Genomic DNA, 19,330 nt, shown 5'->3' on the forward strand with positions numbered 1-19,330 from the left:
TGAGAACAATGAAGCATTAATAATTATATTTCTCCTGTGGGAGCATTTACCACTTGAGCAAATGTCTATAGCTCAGCCAAGGATATTTGTTAATCTGTAATTAGATGTGCGCCCTTTGACAGGTTGCACACTTTGCATCATTATACAGTTCACCAGCTCATTTAAAATATAAATGTTGCAGTTCCATACCAAGTATTCAAAATATTTTTATTGAGTAAACATCTTTAAATGATTCTTCAAATGATATTGTCACAATTTCTTACCTGAAATCTCTTTATTTACAATGTAAACACAAAAATATAGCTTGTATCACATAATAAAAACAATTTTGGTGTATAACAAAGGACAAAGCTGCAAAATAGTCACGTGTTGTTTGGGGGGTTTTGTACATTTTGTTACATGCTACATCTTTAACGTGGCTTTTGGTTGCTTTTCTCATTTCAGATCCTTCATGACTGTGTTTGAGAGGGAAGTCCATGAGATTTAAAATGTTCTTCATGTCGGCACAGCACTGGGCTTAAGAAACATCCTGCTGTGCCAGTATCCTGGGTTGTCGAAAGATCTGTCACCGACAGCAGGCTCCGTGACCCTGACTCCGGCCCGCACAGACTGGTGTTGCTCTCTGCGCCCAGCTGCCCCATTTTCCTCCCTCTGTAAGTTTTGATACACCACACCATCTCCGCCAGGTGGTGGGGCAGAAAAGCAGTCCATATCTTCGTATTCATCCGCCTCTGTCCCCTCTACATTCAGCTCTTTCTTGTCTTGCAGAGCCTGTCGTAGCTTTGGCTGCCTGTTTGTGTAATGATAGTTACCGTCCTCCACGTATTCATCCTCCTCCTCTTCCACCTTGCTGCTCATCCTCACAGGAGCTGGAGGAGGAGGAGGGTCACGTACTGGCGGACCTTCCAGCTTTTCGCCGCCTCTGATGTCCATGTATTCATACTCAACTTCACTGGAACCCTGCTGCTCGGAGTCAGAGTTGTCCTTGCTCCTGGTGTAGCTTCCCCTGACCTCCACCGACACAGCGGTGTCACATGAGGACGCTGTCACGTGTGATGACATTGAAGAGGTTCGCTTCTTGTTCGGCTTCAGCCACTGGCTGCCTTGCCTGAGTGATACAGGCGTTAAACACACCTGCTTGTTCATGTACTCGTATTCTTCATCATCTGGGTCGTCCAGGAGCTCTGATGAACGAGACTTTCCCATCCTCCCAGGAGCAGCTCGCGATGAGAAAAGCAACGTATCTGAAAGAAACAGATAACAGTAAACAACAAAGACTAGCTAAACTGGGTCTATAAAGACAAAGTATTTTAAACAGCTGGCTTAGTACAGCTAATCTTCTAGGGCTGCTGCTCATTTCCAAGCGGTAACTGTTAGTGTGTTGTAAATTAACAGTTATGGTATCACCTCTCTCCGGGCTCCCTCCAGGAAGCACATATCCATTTTGATCTTCTTCTTCCATCTCTGGTGAGGGAGTCTCAGGTGGCCCGCCGGACATGCTGTCTCTCTGTGACACGTAAGCGCTGTCTTCACGATGACGTCTTCTTTTCAGGCTCCCTGCTAAGGGGAAGTCCTCACCCATCTCCATCTCTATTCCAGTGCCGCAGCCTTCCGAGCTCTCGGACACAGTACGGGCAGAATTTAGCCGAGAGCGTGACTGCCACATCGCCTACCCAACAAAACACAATCAGAACTCTATTGGCAAATTGGTAACAGCAGAAATCTTCAGTGGACTCGTTCTGGTCATGTGTATAAACACTACGAATTGGTTTAACACCACAAAAGTCTCTTTTATCTACCTGTGTATGGTTGTCAACACCTGAGGTCATGGGCAGGTATCCAGTTCCGCTGGATGGATTAAGAATCACCTGTTATAAGAAAAGACAGACAGTAAATGGATGATATCACACACACATACACACACACACATACACATTCATTAAACACTTGAAAAAAAAAATCGTGCATTGGGGAAATTTTGAGGTTCAGTATCCTGCCCAGGAATATGATTTATAAAGTTGACACTAAGTTTAGAGGAAAGTGGTATGCCCTACTTTGTGAGTGTCCATCCTAGAGTAACGATTGAGACTTTTTGCCATGTAGTAGTTGGCTGGAGACAAGTCATCTTCTTTCTCATCTGCCAACGGGTCCTCAAGGTTGACATCTACATCATCCAAGTCATCCAGGTCTGCACTTCGTTGGATGGGTTCATCTGGGGATGAGTCCTGTTGGCTACAGTCCTCCTGGCCAAACAAGGCAAATCATATATATATATAAGCAAACTACACATAGCTTTAACTGAAGCTCCACTTTACTGTACTGTGATGAAACTGTCTTACTTTGATCACCAAGTAGCGAGGTGGGTCTCTGGCCATTCTGGTAAATTCACTCGCCAGCTCCTTGAATGTTGGACGGACATTCTCATCAATCATCCAACCTGGAGAGTCATAAAAGGGCATCGGAACCAATTACAAAATGAAGAATTGACAGCCTACTTAATACTTGCCGCCTTTCAGTCATTTTCATATTTATTTTAATGTAAGGTTAAAATGTGCAAATTAGTTTTAACATTTTAGTCATATGTCACGCCTAATGGACGTGGCAGATAAAAAATCAGAGGTTTATGAACCAAATCATCTTCTGAGCTCCATGAATTTATACTAAACTTAATGGCACACAGACATTTCAGTCCAACATATTTTTTTTGCAATCCCTCAGTCCACGCCACTGGTATTTGCACTACTGGTTGCACATGAAAATGAGAAATACTAGTGAGGTACTCACACTTAACCATGACCATATAGACATCTATGGTGCAAATTTGAGGCTGGGACAAACGCTCGCCCTTTTCCAGCAGATCGGGAACCTCCTGTGGTCGCATTGTTGAATACGGCTCTGCTCCATAAGACATCATTTCCCATATTGTCACACCTAAAGCAGGGTGAGGAATTTAGTGTGGCCTGCATTTACACTTCTCCTATACTGACTCCAAAATTTGCGTACTTTAATACGTGAGTATGAAACAATCTGGTGCTGGTAAAGCGCTTTAAAACTCACCATAACTCCAAACATCGCTCTGATGAGTGTATCTGCGAAACAAGATGCTCTCCAGGGCCATCCACCTGATTGGTGTCTAAGATTGTGAACAGAAAAGTTATCTCTTGGTTACTTGAGTAAAAACAGCAGAACAAGCAGTCAAGTCATTGAAAGAAAACAGCATAATGTTTTAAGGTGTGCAAGGTATTTAACACTGTTTAAAGAAGTGTGACCAGATGTCACGTTTTCTGCTAAAAAACAAAAACAAAGAACAAAACAGACCTTGGGCTCGTTGCAATAGTACTTCTTGTCATCGGAGTAGAGCAGGTCTGCAATGCCATAGTCTGAAACCTGGGCAGTGAAATTATCATTCAGGAGTACATTTCTGGCAGCCAGATTCCTGTGAACCATCCTGTTCTCTTCCAGGTAATTCATACCCTGACAGGAGAGAGCAACAATGGTGGTGAAGTACTTGGAGGAATAAACCAAAATGTATACATATATATATATATATATATATATAAAAAAAGTTTGACATCAAACAAAAAATATTAAGCATTTTTCTTCCATACCTTTGCAATTTGAACACACCAGTTGAGCAGCCTCTGTGGGCTGAGCTTGCCCTTATTTTTCTTTACATGTGCTAGCAGCGAGCCTTGCCTGTTGAGCGGGGTAACAAGCTGCAGGCTGTCACCGGGACAGATACCCAGGGTCCTGACAACGTTAATGTGGTTCAGACTTGCCATCGTCCTCATGTGCTGTAGCAAACGAATAAGTAGATCATTAGGGATTTCATTTAGTGTCAACAATCACCGAGCTATATGGTATTAAAGGAGGTGCTCCACAACAAAAAATCTGTATAATCCATACTTTCTGTGTCAAATGCTCATCGCCTAGAAGCCTGGCATGTGGTTCTGCATAGGCAGTGAGTGATTGATTCTGAAAATATATCTTTTTAGCACATTTCTTCTTTTTGTTATGTTTCTTACATCGGTCACTTCAGAGAATTTCCGACGACCACTGCGGTCATCAGTCGTCTTAATAGCCACAGGAAGCTTCACTGTGTCGCCTTCAGGAATCCAAATGCCCTGTGAGGTGCAGAGAGACAGATTCATGATTTGTTAAATAGAAAGTCAAATGCACAAGAGGAGCATTTTATAGGAGTCTGTCTCTTCAAGTACCTTATGGACTGATCCAAACACTCCATTACCCAGCAGCCTGATCTTACGCAGCTCTGTATGTTTAAGGGTCCGAGCTTCATATTTTGTCCCTTTATCTTCCAGGGGCTCAAAACTCTGCAGGCACACAGGGGCATGCATTATGACAAACCCAAAACAAGCAAAGTGGCACAGTAACACTCGAATACAGATACTGACTTCGCTATTCATCATGTATCTTCTCATGGCTCGCTTGCGACGAATAGCGACACTTCGGCGGTAGAGAATACTTAGCACGAAAATGGAGAAGGAAGCAAAGATGAGGGCAATCACTCCCAGTACGATAGCCGTGGTCATTTGCCTAAAGGCAAAGGGGCACAGTGTCAGCTCTTAATACTTGAATGTCAAAATTACATACAGCATATATCAGAATGAGAGGAGAACTTACCCTGAAATGTACCTAGATGATATTGTACAGTCCCCAATTCCTGGACCGGTGCACCTAAAAACAATAAACACAGGGGATCAGTTTAAAGAAGCAAATTGTGTGTTTCTAACTACATCATTCCACTTGTACTTACCTCTGGGTGCAGTTGTTGTGGCAAGGTTTACAGTTGCCCTCCTTGTCTGGATATTTAAAGATGGTTCCCTCCTGCCCCATAACACCCTCAGGACACATGGAGACACAGTGTGGGCCATCCTTCAGGCTGGCACAAGCTAGACATTTATTTGCTCCCTGCAGACAAAAAAAAAGGTGAATAAAAGCAGAAAGGTTTTTGCAAGAGTTGAAGGTGAGTGGCATTATGGTGGACAGCCATTTTTTGTACGGCCGCTAGGTGGCAGCAGAAGCCTTATGCCAGTTCTTTTCTTTTCTTTTTTTTCCTTCTAGAAGTTTTAAGTCAAACATACCGGGCCTGTGCACGTCTCCTTCCCCTCCTGGACCTTACACTCAGGGTGACAGGGCAGACACTCCCCTGACTTAGTAGCAAACTCCCTCTGCTTCCTGCAATCGAGGCATAAACTCAGTTTCTATTCAAGTTCAAAGACTTACAGCAGACATTAGTCACATCTTAGGACCAATGCTCAGGATTTTCCTTAACAATGTATAGACCTATACACAGTAATCCTTCTTAGTCTTCACTTATAATACACTAGAAGTGGGCGGCAATGCCTTTGAATCAGTTATTCGATTTGTCTCCCCTGCTGATTTGTGCACAGAGAGCACGGTGGACGCGATTAAGCATGTACTTTATCTGTATTTGCACATAATCCAGCAATGTGGCACTTCAAACAGGGTGCAAGTATTTGTGCTTTAAAATGTAAATTCTGTTTAAAACTATCAGAAAATATCGATTCTCTAAATCACTGCTTGTTTCTTTAATACCACTCCTTCTTGTCATTCACTCTCTAACAACCTGCATACATGTTACACCTTTAAAGCTTTATATTAATAATCACTTTATATGTCATTTTGTGAATACTGACCCAGTTAAGAACATGCAGTCTGGTACACAGGTTCCTCCCCTGCTGTATTTCTTACAGCTGACACACTGGTCTGGGCCCGGACCCCAGCAGCCATCAGAGGAGCACAGCGGGTGACACACATGCTTTTCTTTAACTAAGGACGCAACCAAAACAGAAACGATGTTATGAGCGCAGCCATTGTTCACAATCACGTCTTGCAAGTTTTAAATGGTCCGCCCCCACTCACCACATTCATCCTTCTTTTGGTTGTCGGTGACGTCTAAGAGCTTTGAACGTTTCTGTTGACGGGAGCCTAAAAGCCGTGTCCAGTTGACAGTATCATGATAGCAGAGATTCTTGTTTCCTTTAATGTACACGGCACCATCATTTATGTTTTGCAGCGAGCGCAACCCCAGCGAGGTCAAAGAATTGATCTTAACCACCATGAGTGCATAGCTCCTGTAGAACAGCAGGAAGTAAATAAAGGTCAGAAAGTGGATGAAAATGTTCCAATTTTGTTTAAAATGCCACAAAATCAAAGTGAATATTGAAAGCCATACTTCTTTTAGGTTTAGCCGTTTTCAAGAACATGATTTCAGACATTATTTTTTAAGGTTTACAAACATAATTAAGCATGCACTTTAGCTGTATTTGCACAAAATCCAGCAGTGTGGCACTTTGTGTTTCTTGTTGTTCTTACTAATCACATTTAATGATGTAATATAATCTTTCACAGTGTGTTTTCTTCGAGAAGTTTGTCACCATCTATTCATTTTGATAACTTTTAGACACAATATGAATTCAGTGATTCGGTGTCTGAATGTCATGTTTTTCAAATTGCATAACCCGTGTACTTACAAAGACAAACAGCCAACAAACATATTCATGTTTAATCTTCAGTATTTTCATGCATCATGTAGTATGTAGTATGGAAATACTACAACAAAACTGATACTGCGGTATCAATTTTGTAGAATCTACTTTGGTAAATTCTTTAGTTATATGTGAACTCATTAAAGCTGAGAAGGCGGTTTGTTTCTAATGCTTTAGTGCTTTTGGTTTCAGACGGGATTTAAACCCAGGTAAAAGTACTCAGATGTACCCCATCTTGCTTTCCTCTCATTTACTGAAGCTTGAAACCAGCCTGAAGAGAGCCTTTTCTTTGTCAAATTGATGTCAAAAACATGCTGCCTCTCCCAGCTTTAAAAAGTTGTGCCCACGGCCAGCTTAACCAAACAATCCCAGTGCTGAATTACCCCTGAAAAAATCATCCTGAAAAATACCAACACCACTGATTTGGACAGAACATTTGTAGGCTCTAAGAGAGATGTAAGCATGTGAAATCTTTACTGTACCTTTTACTAATCACTCCTCTAAACAGGATAACAAGATAGGATAAAAATTAGAAATAACAAAGAAAATAAAAAACAAAATAACATTTATATTCCAGCAAATACTCTGTCTGCATAACAATGCAGAAAAGACAAAAACAAAAAAACAGTTTCTCACTTGTAAAGTTTTCTTCCCTGAATTGTTTGGAGGTTGGAGAAGACTGACAGGTCAGACATGCTTGCAGGCCACGACTGGATGTTGAGGAAGTCTGACAACAGAGAGATTGTTTTTCGGAAGCCTCAACCAGACTGCAAATGGCATTAAATAACATAAAAAGATAAAAGCAGTCTAAAAGACAGTCTAAAAAAAAAAGCACAACCCCAAAACATACACACACCTGTAATCTCCTCCACCGTGTTGAAGATTTTCAGTTTTTCTGGATCAAGGGGTGGTACTTTGTTGTAGGCATCACTGAGCAAAAATGAAATAAATAAGTAAAAGGAAAAGCATGTTGCAAAAAACGTCAAAAAAGTGCAGATTGATCTAGAGAATTTTTTTTTTTTAATCTTTGCTGCGTTTTATGAAAGAAAGTTTTTTTACCCTTCTATTCCAGTCACCAGGAAGTTAAGACTTCCCTGGATCTTAGTGCAGTTTATGAAACTTTCTATGTTGCGAGCATCGACCGTTTCGCTGTTTGAATCAGTCCAGCTTGTGCCATGGCAAACTGGGAAAAAATCAAAAGATGAGAAGGAAACAGTTAATAACAGTAAAGCTGTAAGGTATCTGTAGAGAGAGCTTGAGTTCGATCTCCATGAAATACCTTTAGGGCAGAGGCCTTTGCAGGGCTCACATGTTTTCACACCATTTTTCTCCACTTCCATTTTATTAGATGGGCAGTTGCTCACACATGAACTGCCATCCACCACAAAGATTTCTATTAAAAAAAACAGAAAACACATGAGAATAAATGCATAAATGATCGTCAGTGACTGCGTTAAGCCTTCAGTAAACACTGTGAAGAAAGCTGAACAGCGCAGTCATAACAATGATTAAAAATATATAAAAACAGCACTCTTACAGGAAGAAACTATGTATACATTCTGAGTTTATGTGAATATTGTCATGTGTGGGACTCACTGGGGCATTGGGTCACACAAATAGAGCCGTACTGGTACTTGGCATTGGGGTTGGGCTCCATTCTATATGTAAGCTTGTTGTAGATCACAGTTTGTGGGCACTGAGGCACGCAGGAGCCCGAGTTGTTGAAGTTCCTGCAGGCCTGCAAAATGCAATTTATAACAGAGGAACATTTTATTTTTACATCTGCGTTTTCTGTACTGCAACATGTGAAAATATCTTATCGTTAAAGCCTGTGGAAGACTTGGACTCACAAAGCAGTCTGTATCCTTGGGCCCAGTGCAACCTCCAGCACACTCAACATGGCAGCACTCGCTCGGGTTTCTACCAAAGCAGCGGCCACTACACTGAGGGGCGCACACGGTCTTTGTCACTGTAAGAGAGTCGACGCTTGTAAAAACCTGGCGTGAAACTAAAACTGTACCGTAGATGCATATTAAACTTTTAACTTTGAAGTTACGTATATTATTAACAATGTGCAATACAAGATGTAAATGAACAACTCTGGCAGCCATGACTCATGTGTGAGACATCTCAAAGGCATCACAAGGTAACCAGTGCATGGAAAATCAAGACATTAAAGATAAAGGTGCTTAATATCACTCACAGATCTGGCATGTGTCATTTCCTGGACCCCAGCATGGCACATCTCCACAGGCTTTGTGACAAGGCTCTGAGATAAAAAAGAAAAGAAAAAAAAAAGTCTTTAAGTCTTAAATTAAAGGAAAAGTTCAGATTTTGTTATTGTTTTTGATCCAAAGTTCAGCAGAAGCAAAAAATGAAACCTCACAAGTTACCAGATGCAACTTGCAGCGCTGAAAAATGAAGCCTGCAGTTCCTCTAATGGCCAGTTGAGGGTGAATCCAAGTGCGAGTTAACCCCAATAAGACGTTCAAATTAAAATGTTTCGCCAGCGTAAACATGTTTACAGACTTAAACAAAAAATGGTTTCTGTCTTTAGAACTAATTTGACCTTCTGTGCTTATTTTTTTTTTTAATGACTCACGTGTTTAAATTGTTTTAAGGCTTTGAAGTTTGAGACCAGGGGCTGCTAGACCACCACGTGTCTGCTAGGTGTCACCTCAGATGGTCCACTTTACCATGTTTGTCGGGTTTGCACCTTTTAAGGAGTTTTTTGGGTGGTTTCTGTGTGGTCAATTGCATCAATTTGTGGAGTGAAATTCTACTATTTTATTTGTATGGGTGATGCAATACATCAGTCTATGGATGCACATTAACATTAAGCTTGCTAGTATTGGCTTAAGATTCCAACCTGTGGTCTCAAACAGATTCACTTCTGGCTCCTAAAAACAAGATGCAGACTGTCTAATGCTTTCAAAAACCAGTGGATGAAGTCGTGGTGACTACATCCATCTATTATAAGCACTCTTTTTAAGTTACCTATGTTTTTTGCTCCAATTTTCCTCGACAGTGATTTCTCCTCCTTTCACTGAGATTTGGCCGAGAGGCAGTAACACAGAAAGGAAAATAAGCACTGAAAAGACTGGAAAAACAACTACTTCTTTCAGTTTAAAGTTCCATGTTTACCTTTGCTGAATTTCTTTTGAACTGTTTTATACTGAAACGGAAATCTGAACCGATCCTTAAACATACCTGGTGCTCATATTTATGTGTGTAGTTACAAGCCTGTGCACTCACTTTCAGGCCCATTGTCCTTTATCAGAATTTGGGCTGTTCCATCCTTCACTATGTCCAGCCAGTTCACCTGCGGGGCGTAGCTCAGATACTTATTCTGGATGATCTTCACTCCTCCCCTGAGGATCTCTGTAGAAGGTACACATAGGTGTAAATGGGGCAGTACAATTAGGAAAGCAAGCCCGAACAGGTCTGTGACTCATCCTAACAAACTCTACCATTCTCTGTTTACTACACAGCAAACGTATCATGTGCTGGAGCTCATGTTACACTGGCAGTTGAGCGGTTGAGCACATGGTACATTCCAGGGACTTCACATCACTCCTACACACACAAGCACACACACGGGCACAAACACACACACTGCTGCATTTCAACAACCGGTATTCTAAAGGTGTGGCTGAACTGTGTAGGTGTGGGAGCTCCAACAGTAAGAGTGCCACATCCAACTTGACCTCTTATCTGCTCCAATCCAGCCTCCCACATGTTAAACACACTCTATACATCAAATGAGTGACTCTCTGTGTACCTGTGAGGTGAGTCAGGCCCAGTTCTTGAAGGCCATGCTCCCCATCCATCTGATAGTTGACCATGACAGCCAAGGCATACTGGTCGTCATACAGTGTGCTGCCTCTGATGATGCGCAGGTGGTGCAGTGGGAGGCGGCTGAACTCATTGATAGCAAAAAGGATATACCCTGTCACCTCCTTGATAGACTGCGAGGCAAAAGAAAAGAACAAGGAAGAGAAAAATGCAGTTTGTCAATTCTTCTGCTCAATCAAATTGTTATCAGAGTCACAAATCAGCAGGGGCGTGTTTGCTTACTGAGTTAGTCACTGTGACTCCAGTGGCATGACTAGCACAAAAGGAGTGGGGGCATAAATGAGCTCATTCTGGATTTGAGACAAAATCCATTACAGAGAACGATCAAAAACAACATGTGTTGACTTTCTGTGTTCTCCTGGGCGAATGAAAATGGTTGATTCACATACTTACTCATCTTGTCAGTGACACATTTGCAGTGAAAGCGGTAGTCAAACTCTCTCTTGGTTTGTTGTTCGTAATGTTTGCAACCTCACCTCCAGAAAGCTGAAGTCTCTGGTGTGGTCCATCATGGTGATCTCGAGGTTGCCCATCACAATGTCACAGTTATTGTACCTCGTCTTCATCAAGTTGTACTGGATCTCTGAATTTCCAGTCGTGCTCAGAGAGTTCTTGGTGCCGTCACAAACGGTCACTGCGAAAAGCAAAGCTTCTTAGATTTAAAAAAAAAGTTTTTTCAGAAAAACATGTGTCCTTATTTCAAATAACCAGAAGAGTTGGGAATGACAGTAAACGCTGTAACGATTCATTAATCATCTGATTTTTAAAAGGCTATCCACGTCAGTATACAGCGAGCCATTTTCCACAACCTCCAGCACACTGCGTTACCTAGTTTATCATGTTCAGTTTCAACAGTTTAATTGATGAACTAAAAATAAAAACACTTTCCATTCACGTTAGCACAGCAGAGAGATGTTCTGTCAATTAAAGAAACATATTTAGAAATGTGGCTGTTTGTGTGGCTGTGGAGATCACTCTGGGGTGGCTTTGGGCTGTCTCCTCACTGTGTTGGTGTGTTTGACTCTAGCCTATAGGTTTACATAACTAACTGATGTGTGTATGTGTCAATGAGTTTCAGGTGAAACACTGGTTACAGTCTTAAAATAAGCCCAAAAAACTGACTTATGAAACAGTAGTGCAAGCGCTGCGTGTCACTACCTTCAGATAGACCAAACTGGCTCCTATCAGAAAAGAAAGCGGAAGTCTTTAGTTTGACAAACAGACGCCACACAGCCACTTGGTGGAAACTGTTTTTATATCTATATCTATGCATCTGTTCACATTTTTTCTGACTTGATTTTAAAGATGAACTTGCAAGTTTCGGACCTGTTTTTAAACTATAAACAAACCCACAGAGGCCATCCATCCATGTTTAATTTATAAAACATGTCAAATGTATGCTTACTTTTAACAGGATAAACTAGAATTCGTTAACACAAAGCAGTGGTTGCTGGATCTTCTAATAAGACTCATGAGAAATTATTTATGATTGAAATTATACTCTTTGTATTTTTCAACATTTCGGGTTAATTTCATGCCTTACAAATATATAAATATAAACAAATGTGTCTGTGTTTAAAAAAACCCCCAAAAAACCCCAATAAGCATTCTAAGTGATCCCAAACTCAGGAGCAGTACTCTACATTTTATGCACTGTGTGAATATATTATTGCCCTGAGTACATTATTTACTCAGTTGCAATAAAGTGGGTAAAACTGCTAAACATCACTGGTGATTGAGCAATTAAATCACAACACAAATAATCCCACAGAGGTTCTAATGAATCATTGATGAGTCAACAGCATAATTTCTTACAAAGTGTGCTTTATGCCGCTTACTACACACCACTGTGTTTGGTGCGCTCAATATGAATAAATGTACTGTAACAGTTTGAAACAAGCTAAGGATTGTGCAGAGCATGCCCTTCTGTCCAATAAAAATACAAAGCCTTGTTTATGGTCTGTGGGACTTTAGCCATTCAGCATCACTCGAAGGCTGCTTTGCTATTCAAATGTTAGACGGGAGAGAAGCTGCTGAGAGAAAATGGAAGAACGGGAACGCGGACGGTGAACAGAGCGTGGCTACTGATGTGAAACTCATAGAAAAGCAATACTTTGCACAGACATATGCTTATGTACGATATGTCGTCTTTATGCACATCCAACTTACAGTTAGATCATACAATTATCTTTTAAACAATAGAGTGCTTCCAGTAACTTGGTTTGCTTTCCTACAACCTGATCCAACACCTTTGGGATGACCTGTAAGCCCAGCTTTAATAACAAACAGCACTCCCTATTACCTTCACTACATCTTGTGTGGTTGAAAGATGAGAAATTGCGCTACAACAATGATGTAAAATCTCATTAAAAATTTTTTTAAAAGCAATGCCCACATGCTCATGGTCGCAATGTATCAATCACATGCATTTCCTGCCAGTTAAGCCATTTTAGATCAAGAGAGAGGATTCTTGCCTCTTGGATTAAGTGATACTTAATAAAGTTAGACACCTGTTATTTTTAGGATGAAAAAAAAGCAGCCTTTGTGATCCCGGGGCAAGCGTGAAAGTCTTTGTAGGATACATTTACTTACAGTTTATGCCAAATTAACTATCAGCAGTTCGTGCTTGCAGCCTACTGGATATATGGACGACTATCCCAGGATTACTTTGTACTGAAACAAACTTACAGTAAAAGCAGAACAACAGGATCAACAAGGGCATAAAAAGACTAATGATTATTAACCTCACAGCAAAGGAACGCTGCGCAGGTCAAACTGTGTGTGTGCGTGTGTACTTGTGTGATACAATGTTGCAAGGAGCATGTCATAAAGTCCTGATAAGGACTGCTTTACTGTGTTTTTGAGAACACCATCTTCAAAAAAACCCTAGCTCTGTAATAAAAATCAGAAAAAAACAGACGTCTACGCTGCATGATGTTTAGCCATCATGTATGCGTTTGCTTTTAACAGTTATTTTTAGATACCCTGCTCAGAAGCTCCTGTCACCAGTGCAATATAACAGAAACGACAAGTATTTGTTTATCCTGCTTTCCAGAAAATTATGTCTTACTCATAACACCTGCAAACTGTCAAGGACAGTTCACCGCCGTTCTAGGATGACAGAAGAAGCAGCATCTTGTGCTCAGCTTAAACACATAATGGTGAAGTGACATGAAACTCTGCAGATATTAGAGATAAAGATGTGATTGCTCACCGTGCAGTCACTCTTAGCTTGTGCAAACAGTTGTAAAATGTTCTCTTGGGCTCATGAGGAGCTTTGTTAAGTCTTGGAGAATAGCCCTGATTATGTGATCAGGGTTTACTCGGCGTGGACTGACAAAACACTTTAACAGCAAGCCTATGTTTCAAATTGGGGGTGAGAGTGAAGTTCACAAAAATAAAATCTGTGAAGGTTTACGTCACCGTTTTCTGCTGTCATCCCAGTAATGTGGAGGTTAACTGGCCTTGACAATTTAGCAGTCACACAGCAGATTTGAAAGTGTGGGAAAGTTGGAAGTTTTCACACATTAGTCTAAGATTAAAGTTGTAGTTCTGTGGTTATCATGTGAAGATAATGCCAAACAAAAGTCTATAAGTCTGTATTTTGCAACAAGTGACAAAAAAAAAACTGTTCTACTTTTATTTCCTCTTGAGTCCTTTCCTTTTCATATTTTGCTTTTTTTTTTTACACATTGGATTTTCAACTTTTAACTTATTTGGGAACTTTTGCTAATTCAAATCCAAATAATTGAAAGCTCACGCACAGCTCACAGGTCAAATTCTTTGTCTGCCCTACCCTGTGAGGTGCACAGTGCTATCAGTGGTTGACAATGTCTGAATTGCCTGTTGGGAAATACTTGCCAACACCTCTACACATATAGTCCACAACCTTCTACCCAGTAACTTACATAGAGCATGCATAAGCACAGCCCTCTAGAAAAGGGAAAAACCGGTGTGTACGCATGCAGGACTGTATGTGACAAAGTGTGTCTGTCATACAGGAGGTGCACAAAGTTGCAGCTGTGGGAGCTGAAAATCTCAACAAGCTGAGTGGGTTTTTCCTCTGTCAAAGGAGGACTTTCAGTGTTGGCAGATGGATGATGGAGAGAGAAAAAAAGAATGGGGTGGAGGGTTTAGAGTCAATGCACACACATTGACACACACGAACACAATGGCCCCATTTTGAAAGAGTGCAAAACAAGTGTCGTACTGTATCAAGATGTGCACCCAAACCTCTCTCTGTCCAAAGACACTTTGCTTTTTGTTTGTCACCCCAACTTTTTACAAACACTGCGGTATGTCAGCCTTCCTACTTAAATCCATCACTAACGAACATGCACGAATTGTGAACTCACTTCAGTGTGTTGTCATTGTCCTGACAGGTAACCTAACACACGATGAAAACGCAGCACGGATCGGGTTTAGCTGTTATTTTCATTTGTCTGTTACCAAGGATTCAGTATTTGAAAAGAAAAGAGACAGCGAAAGAAAAGAATAGAGGGAGGAGGAGATAAACAAGCCCAATAAAAGCAGCTGAGACGATGAGGTAAACAGAAACTTGGCACAGGACGTACAGAGATTGCTGCATAACTCACAAGTGAGTGTGCACACGCGTGCACACGCGTGCGCACGCGAACGCAAACACAGGCACCTGAGCAACTCGCGAGGTATTGACTAGGCACAGATTGTTTGTAAATGAATTGGAAGACTCTTTACGTGCTCCACAAAGCATTGCTGAACACACCAAGACAGAGGGTTGCTTAACATCACTTTCTGGCAACAGGAGCCACAGCATATTTGCTTTTCGACACATCAGCTATTTGGTCAGGTCACACCTGCGTGAGTGCAATTTTTAAAAGGTTCTTGTTTTTCTTTTTAAAAGACTTTTTTTCTCCTAATATAAAGGAAAACCCCTCTCTGATACACCTGAGAGACTGTTTTGCAAAGGTTGTGATATTCAGAGTAGAAAATTCCTTGCTTTTCTTCTTGGCACAACAACTGCATCCAAAAATGCAAACACTACAACTTGGCTGCAGCAGTACAGTTCACACAGAGTGTGCTTTATGTAACGCTGTCTTTTAAGCTTTGTGCTCAAAGGAGTGTGTGAACAGCATTTCATTTGCTTTACTGTAGAAAGTGACTTTGATGTTTCATATAAAAAAGACACAAAGAAAGCAGCCAACAAACCACAAGCCAGTGTTATGATTAGTTTCTCTATTATTTAATATATTAATGATGGCATGTGTTTAATAACCTGGTCAAAAGGAATGAAGCTGTGCATTAGTGGTCCTCTTCAAGAGGTTTAGAGTCATTTCCCGCACTTTCATGACTTGTTTTTTTGGGAAGTGGTGATGACTACACAGTAAGTCACTGAACAGCATCTGCCAAGCATTGTTTTTTTTTCAGACACTGAGAAGAGACACACCTGGAAATTCACCTGTAAAAGTTGGCAAAAGCAATAACACAGAGTCAAAGTTCACAGCGTTCCTTCAGGACTCAAATCAAAACTCAAACATATCAGAATGCTTAGTGGTGACAGAGTGCATTTGTAACAGATCTAAAGAGACCACTGCAGACCATTCAGATCATCTGATTAGGATCTCCTGACTGTACCATGCTCTTACTTTACAATCAGAGGTGATCATGTATTGAGGTTGTAGCGCCCAAACTCTGGAACAGCCTTCTTCAGCACAGTGGTTTGCTTTAAACAACTCCCGAAAACTAATTTTTATAAGCCATCTTTCCCTTAATGTTTCCCCCAATATTCTGGGGCCATAGTTTTCATTGGGGCTGTCAAACATAAGGTCCGGGGGCCAGAATCGACCTAGCAAAGGCTGAAATCTGGCCCACTGGACAGCTTTAGAAAATGTAAGACAGTGCACAGATTTTGATCTTTTAATTGTGTTTTCACAAGTTTTATGGCTTTTCCTATTAATTAAGACTGCCTACCTCCATGCCCTTCTATACTACACCAAAGTTCCTGTTTTTCAACTATTAGTGAGTCCACTAGATTTACAAAACTTACTATATTTTATTAATGCAAGTCAGTCTGTGCATTTTACTTTTTTCTTTACACATTTATCATGTCGTTTCACTGATCGGGCCCAGTTCAGAGCAAAGTGTGCTGTATGTGACCCGCGACGTAAACTGAGTCTGACATCGCTGGTTTAGGTCTTTTTGTGTGGGTGGAAGTTTATATGTTGGAATGAATGTCCCTGTGGTTGAATATGTTGAAACGTGTACATCTTTATTGTGCAGCTTCTATAATTTCAAACTCTGAAGCACTTTGAAACTTTGTGTTTAGAAAAGTGCCACACAAATAAAGTTCTTATTATTATCACTCAAGCACGGCGAACAACTAAAAGTTTCATGTATGTGAGCACTTTAAGTCTATGCTACCTTTACTTCCCATACACCTATATGACATTTAATGCTTATGTGTTACTCTGAGAGCTGATCAATCGATTAATTATGTGGTTATAAAAGTGTAATTATTCTTGAAGAGAACATCTGTTGAAATTTTATAATACAAATGATCAAACTATTAAACAGATGAGGGGAATAAAAACCCTTACAGATGATGAATGAATATGAACCCACACATTAAGATATGATCAGTTTCAGTGTGATGTCCCTTATACATTAGGCTAAACTATGCCAAGAGCAAGCAGTAAACCAGCACTCGTGTTTTTTCTACTTCACACCACAAACTGTTGCCATCCATGTAAAGTTTGGGCACTTTTATTTTGCGATATTTTACTTAATAGCCACTGCAACTGCGGAACTATTAAAGAAATGCACATTTGGCTGTCAGTAAGGCAGAGAGGCTGGGCCACTCTGTCACAAACATGATAAAGCATATCGAGCCGTGGGAGAGGTGCAGGTGACTCACAGCAAACAAGTATGCAGAACAGGTTCTGCATATGAGGTCTGTGAGGACAGGTGATTACCTCTAACTAAGGTGGAAGTGAGAGGGGGTATTCATCGTTCCTCTCCCAGGCTAATGATAAAAATAAACGTGTGTGAATATGTGTGTGCGGGTGTTTATGCCCACCTCCTTGAGTCTGAGCGCAGCAGAGCTGGAGCACACACGGCAGCAGGACGTAGAGCACCTGCTGCACCTTCTTCACAAAGACCTTCATTCTTATTCAAATCTCCAGGCTGGCGTCGAATCAAATAAACATCACCATCGTATTTATAGAGAAGAAATGTGTCCTTGAATCTTCCCAAATCCCCTCGTTGCTTCCGAGTCTGACCATTTAGACCACTACTCGGCTGTCGTTTTCTTAATCCTCTGCTTCACCTTGTTCTAGTCCTCACGAACAGAAGGAGTACATCCAGTTAGAAAAACAAAACCAAACAAAATATGTTTGTGTTTTCTCTACATTTGTCACAACCTTACTAGTCGACCGCTCGGGTTTGTGTGGAGAAGAGTCACTACATCGCGGTGATTGGAGCGCACCGCGGAACCAATCAGTAGTGGGAGCGACTGTTTTCCTCTAGCACTGATTTTTGTGGGCGGGAGCAAAACGCGCAACACACAATAGCATAAAAGAAAGCCAGTAGAAACATGGAAAATAACTTGAAAAATGCGTTCACACCTTTGCTCCAATGTCCAGTTGGAAACCGTGTTAAAATCGTGTGTTGCCTTCAGAAAACAGTTTCCCTCTCTGTATGTGAGGCCGATTGATCCACAGTTCTGTTGTCTACAGTTCAGTAATAATAATAATAATAATATTGGTGTGCATTAAATGACAATAAAATAGCAACAAAAGTGTGCCACAATAGTAACACAAAGAGTAAGATATTATATCAGTAAAAACAACACCTTCCAGCTCTTATGTGGGAGGATGACATTGCAAAGCTGTGCCATGCATTTCTGCCACGTGAGTGCATTAAAAACTGCTTTTTGCACGGCTGCACTGGTTCTGGGCCATTTTCTTCCTGCTGTTTGTCAACATGTGATGAATATTTCATGAAGACAACGTTTTTTTGTTGATAGTGTGTGCGTGTATCTGCTGTTATCATAATTTGTGAAATGATTAAATGTAGCTAGACTTTGAGTGAGTAAATTCCCCAACATTATTCAGGCAAACAAGTCTGTGTTGTTGTTTTTATCATTTGTTAAATCATCATGTAAAATTCAGCCCTTATTTTTCCGTCTTGTGTACATAGCTTTATTATTAAAGTCAGCGCATGCAAGTCACTCCCTCCCATTATTGTCCTTTGCTGCAGTAAAAAAAACAACAAAAACAAATGATCTCTTCAGTTTTTTTCTCTGCTTCTTTGCACGTTCCACATATGATCTGATGGCATGTTTCTTACGTCTGCTTTCTTGATGACAGGACTTTGACCTCAAAGTCTGAAAATGTATGATTGCTTTTTTTTTTATTGCTGCATCATATCATTGCTCCTGCATGATTTTACAGTTGTACTTGGGACTCCTTGCAAAGTTTGTTAATTGCTTGTATAACAAAGGCAGTTCTTGAATAGTTTCAGTACAGGAGAGTAAGTCAAACTGCACGTTTAAACCAAACTAATGTGAGGTTTTGTAACAAAAAACATATCTGTTGTTATCTTGTTTATCTTCACACAAACACCGTGTACCAGTTACAGTGGATGAGCGAGCTGAACAGCTCTGTGGAAACTGGCTCTGCCTGAACCTCCAGTTCATGTCACGCACACACGGCCATACAAAATAACTTCAGTGGAAAACAAAGACTGACACACTGATTGCATAAATCTGATTGATGTAAGTTTGTTTTTTTTCCTTCATATGTATAACCTCTCTCTCCCCCCTGCCTAAAGGTAAGAAGGAAACTCAAAAACAAATGGTTAATGTTTTACCAATGACAGGAATCATTATCAAAAGCATTTCCTTCCCTTTTCTCCTCACAGAAGCTGCCTGCTTAGGAACAGAAGTTCAGAGAAACATTAAAAGACTT

The 19,330-nt window shown here is 40.8% G+C and overlaps 1 protein-coding gene across 2 annotated transcripts; it reads right to left on the bottom strand.

Annotated features, from left to right (window-relative positions):
- Window positions 1-255: 255 nt before the first annotated feature.
- On the bottom strand, window positions 256-17,838 carry erbb3a (erb-b2 receptor tyrosine kinase 3a). Of its 2 annotated transcripts, XM_085159350.1 has the most exons (29): window positions 17,440-17,838; window positions 10,862-11,019; window positions 10,312-10,498; window positions 9,786-9,911; window positions 8,734-8,799; window positions 8,381-8,499; window positions 8,127-8,268; window positions 7,810-7,923; window positions 7,590-7,713; window positions 7,387-7,460; window positions 7,167-7,257; window positions 7,013-7,030; window positions 5,905-6,116; window positions 5,679-5,811; window positions 5,103-5,196; window positions 4,775-4,929; window positions 4,642-4,695; window positions 4,413-4,554; window positions 4,218-4,331; window positions 4,026-4,124; window positions 3,609-3,794; window positions 3,319-3,474; window positions 3,058-3,133; window positions 2,785-2,931; window positions 2,340-2,437; window positions 2,055-2,243; window positions 1,800-1,868; window positions 1,408-1,669; window positions 256-1,244 (listed from the first exon to the last, which is right to left on the bottom strand). In XM_085159350.1, exons 1-29 carry the CDS (start codon window positions 17,525-17,527, stop codon window positions 496-498), a joined length of 4,242 nt encoding a protein of 1,413 aa, XP_085015476.1. In that variant the 5' UTR covers window positions 17,528-17,838; the 3' UTR covers window positions 256-495. The 2 variants fall into 2 exon arrangements, with proteins under 2 accessions (XP_085015476.1, XP_085015477.1); XM_085159351.1 differs by lacking the exon at window positions 7,013-7,030.
- Between the last annotated feature and the right edge of the window lie 1,492 nt (window positions 17,839-19,330).

This window comes from Neolamprologus multifasciatus, chromosome 5, assembly GCF_963576455.1.
Source record: "Neolamprologus multifasciatus chromosome 5, fNeoMul1.2, whole genome shotgun sequence".
In the NCBI taxonomy this organism is placed as follows: domain Eukaryota; kingdom Metazoa; phylum Chordata; class Actinopteri; order Cichliformes; family Cichlidae; genus Neolamprologus; species Neolamprologus multifasciatus.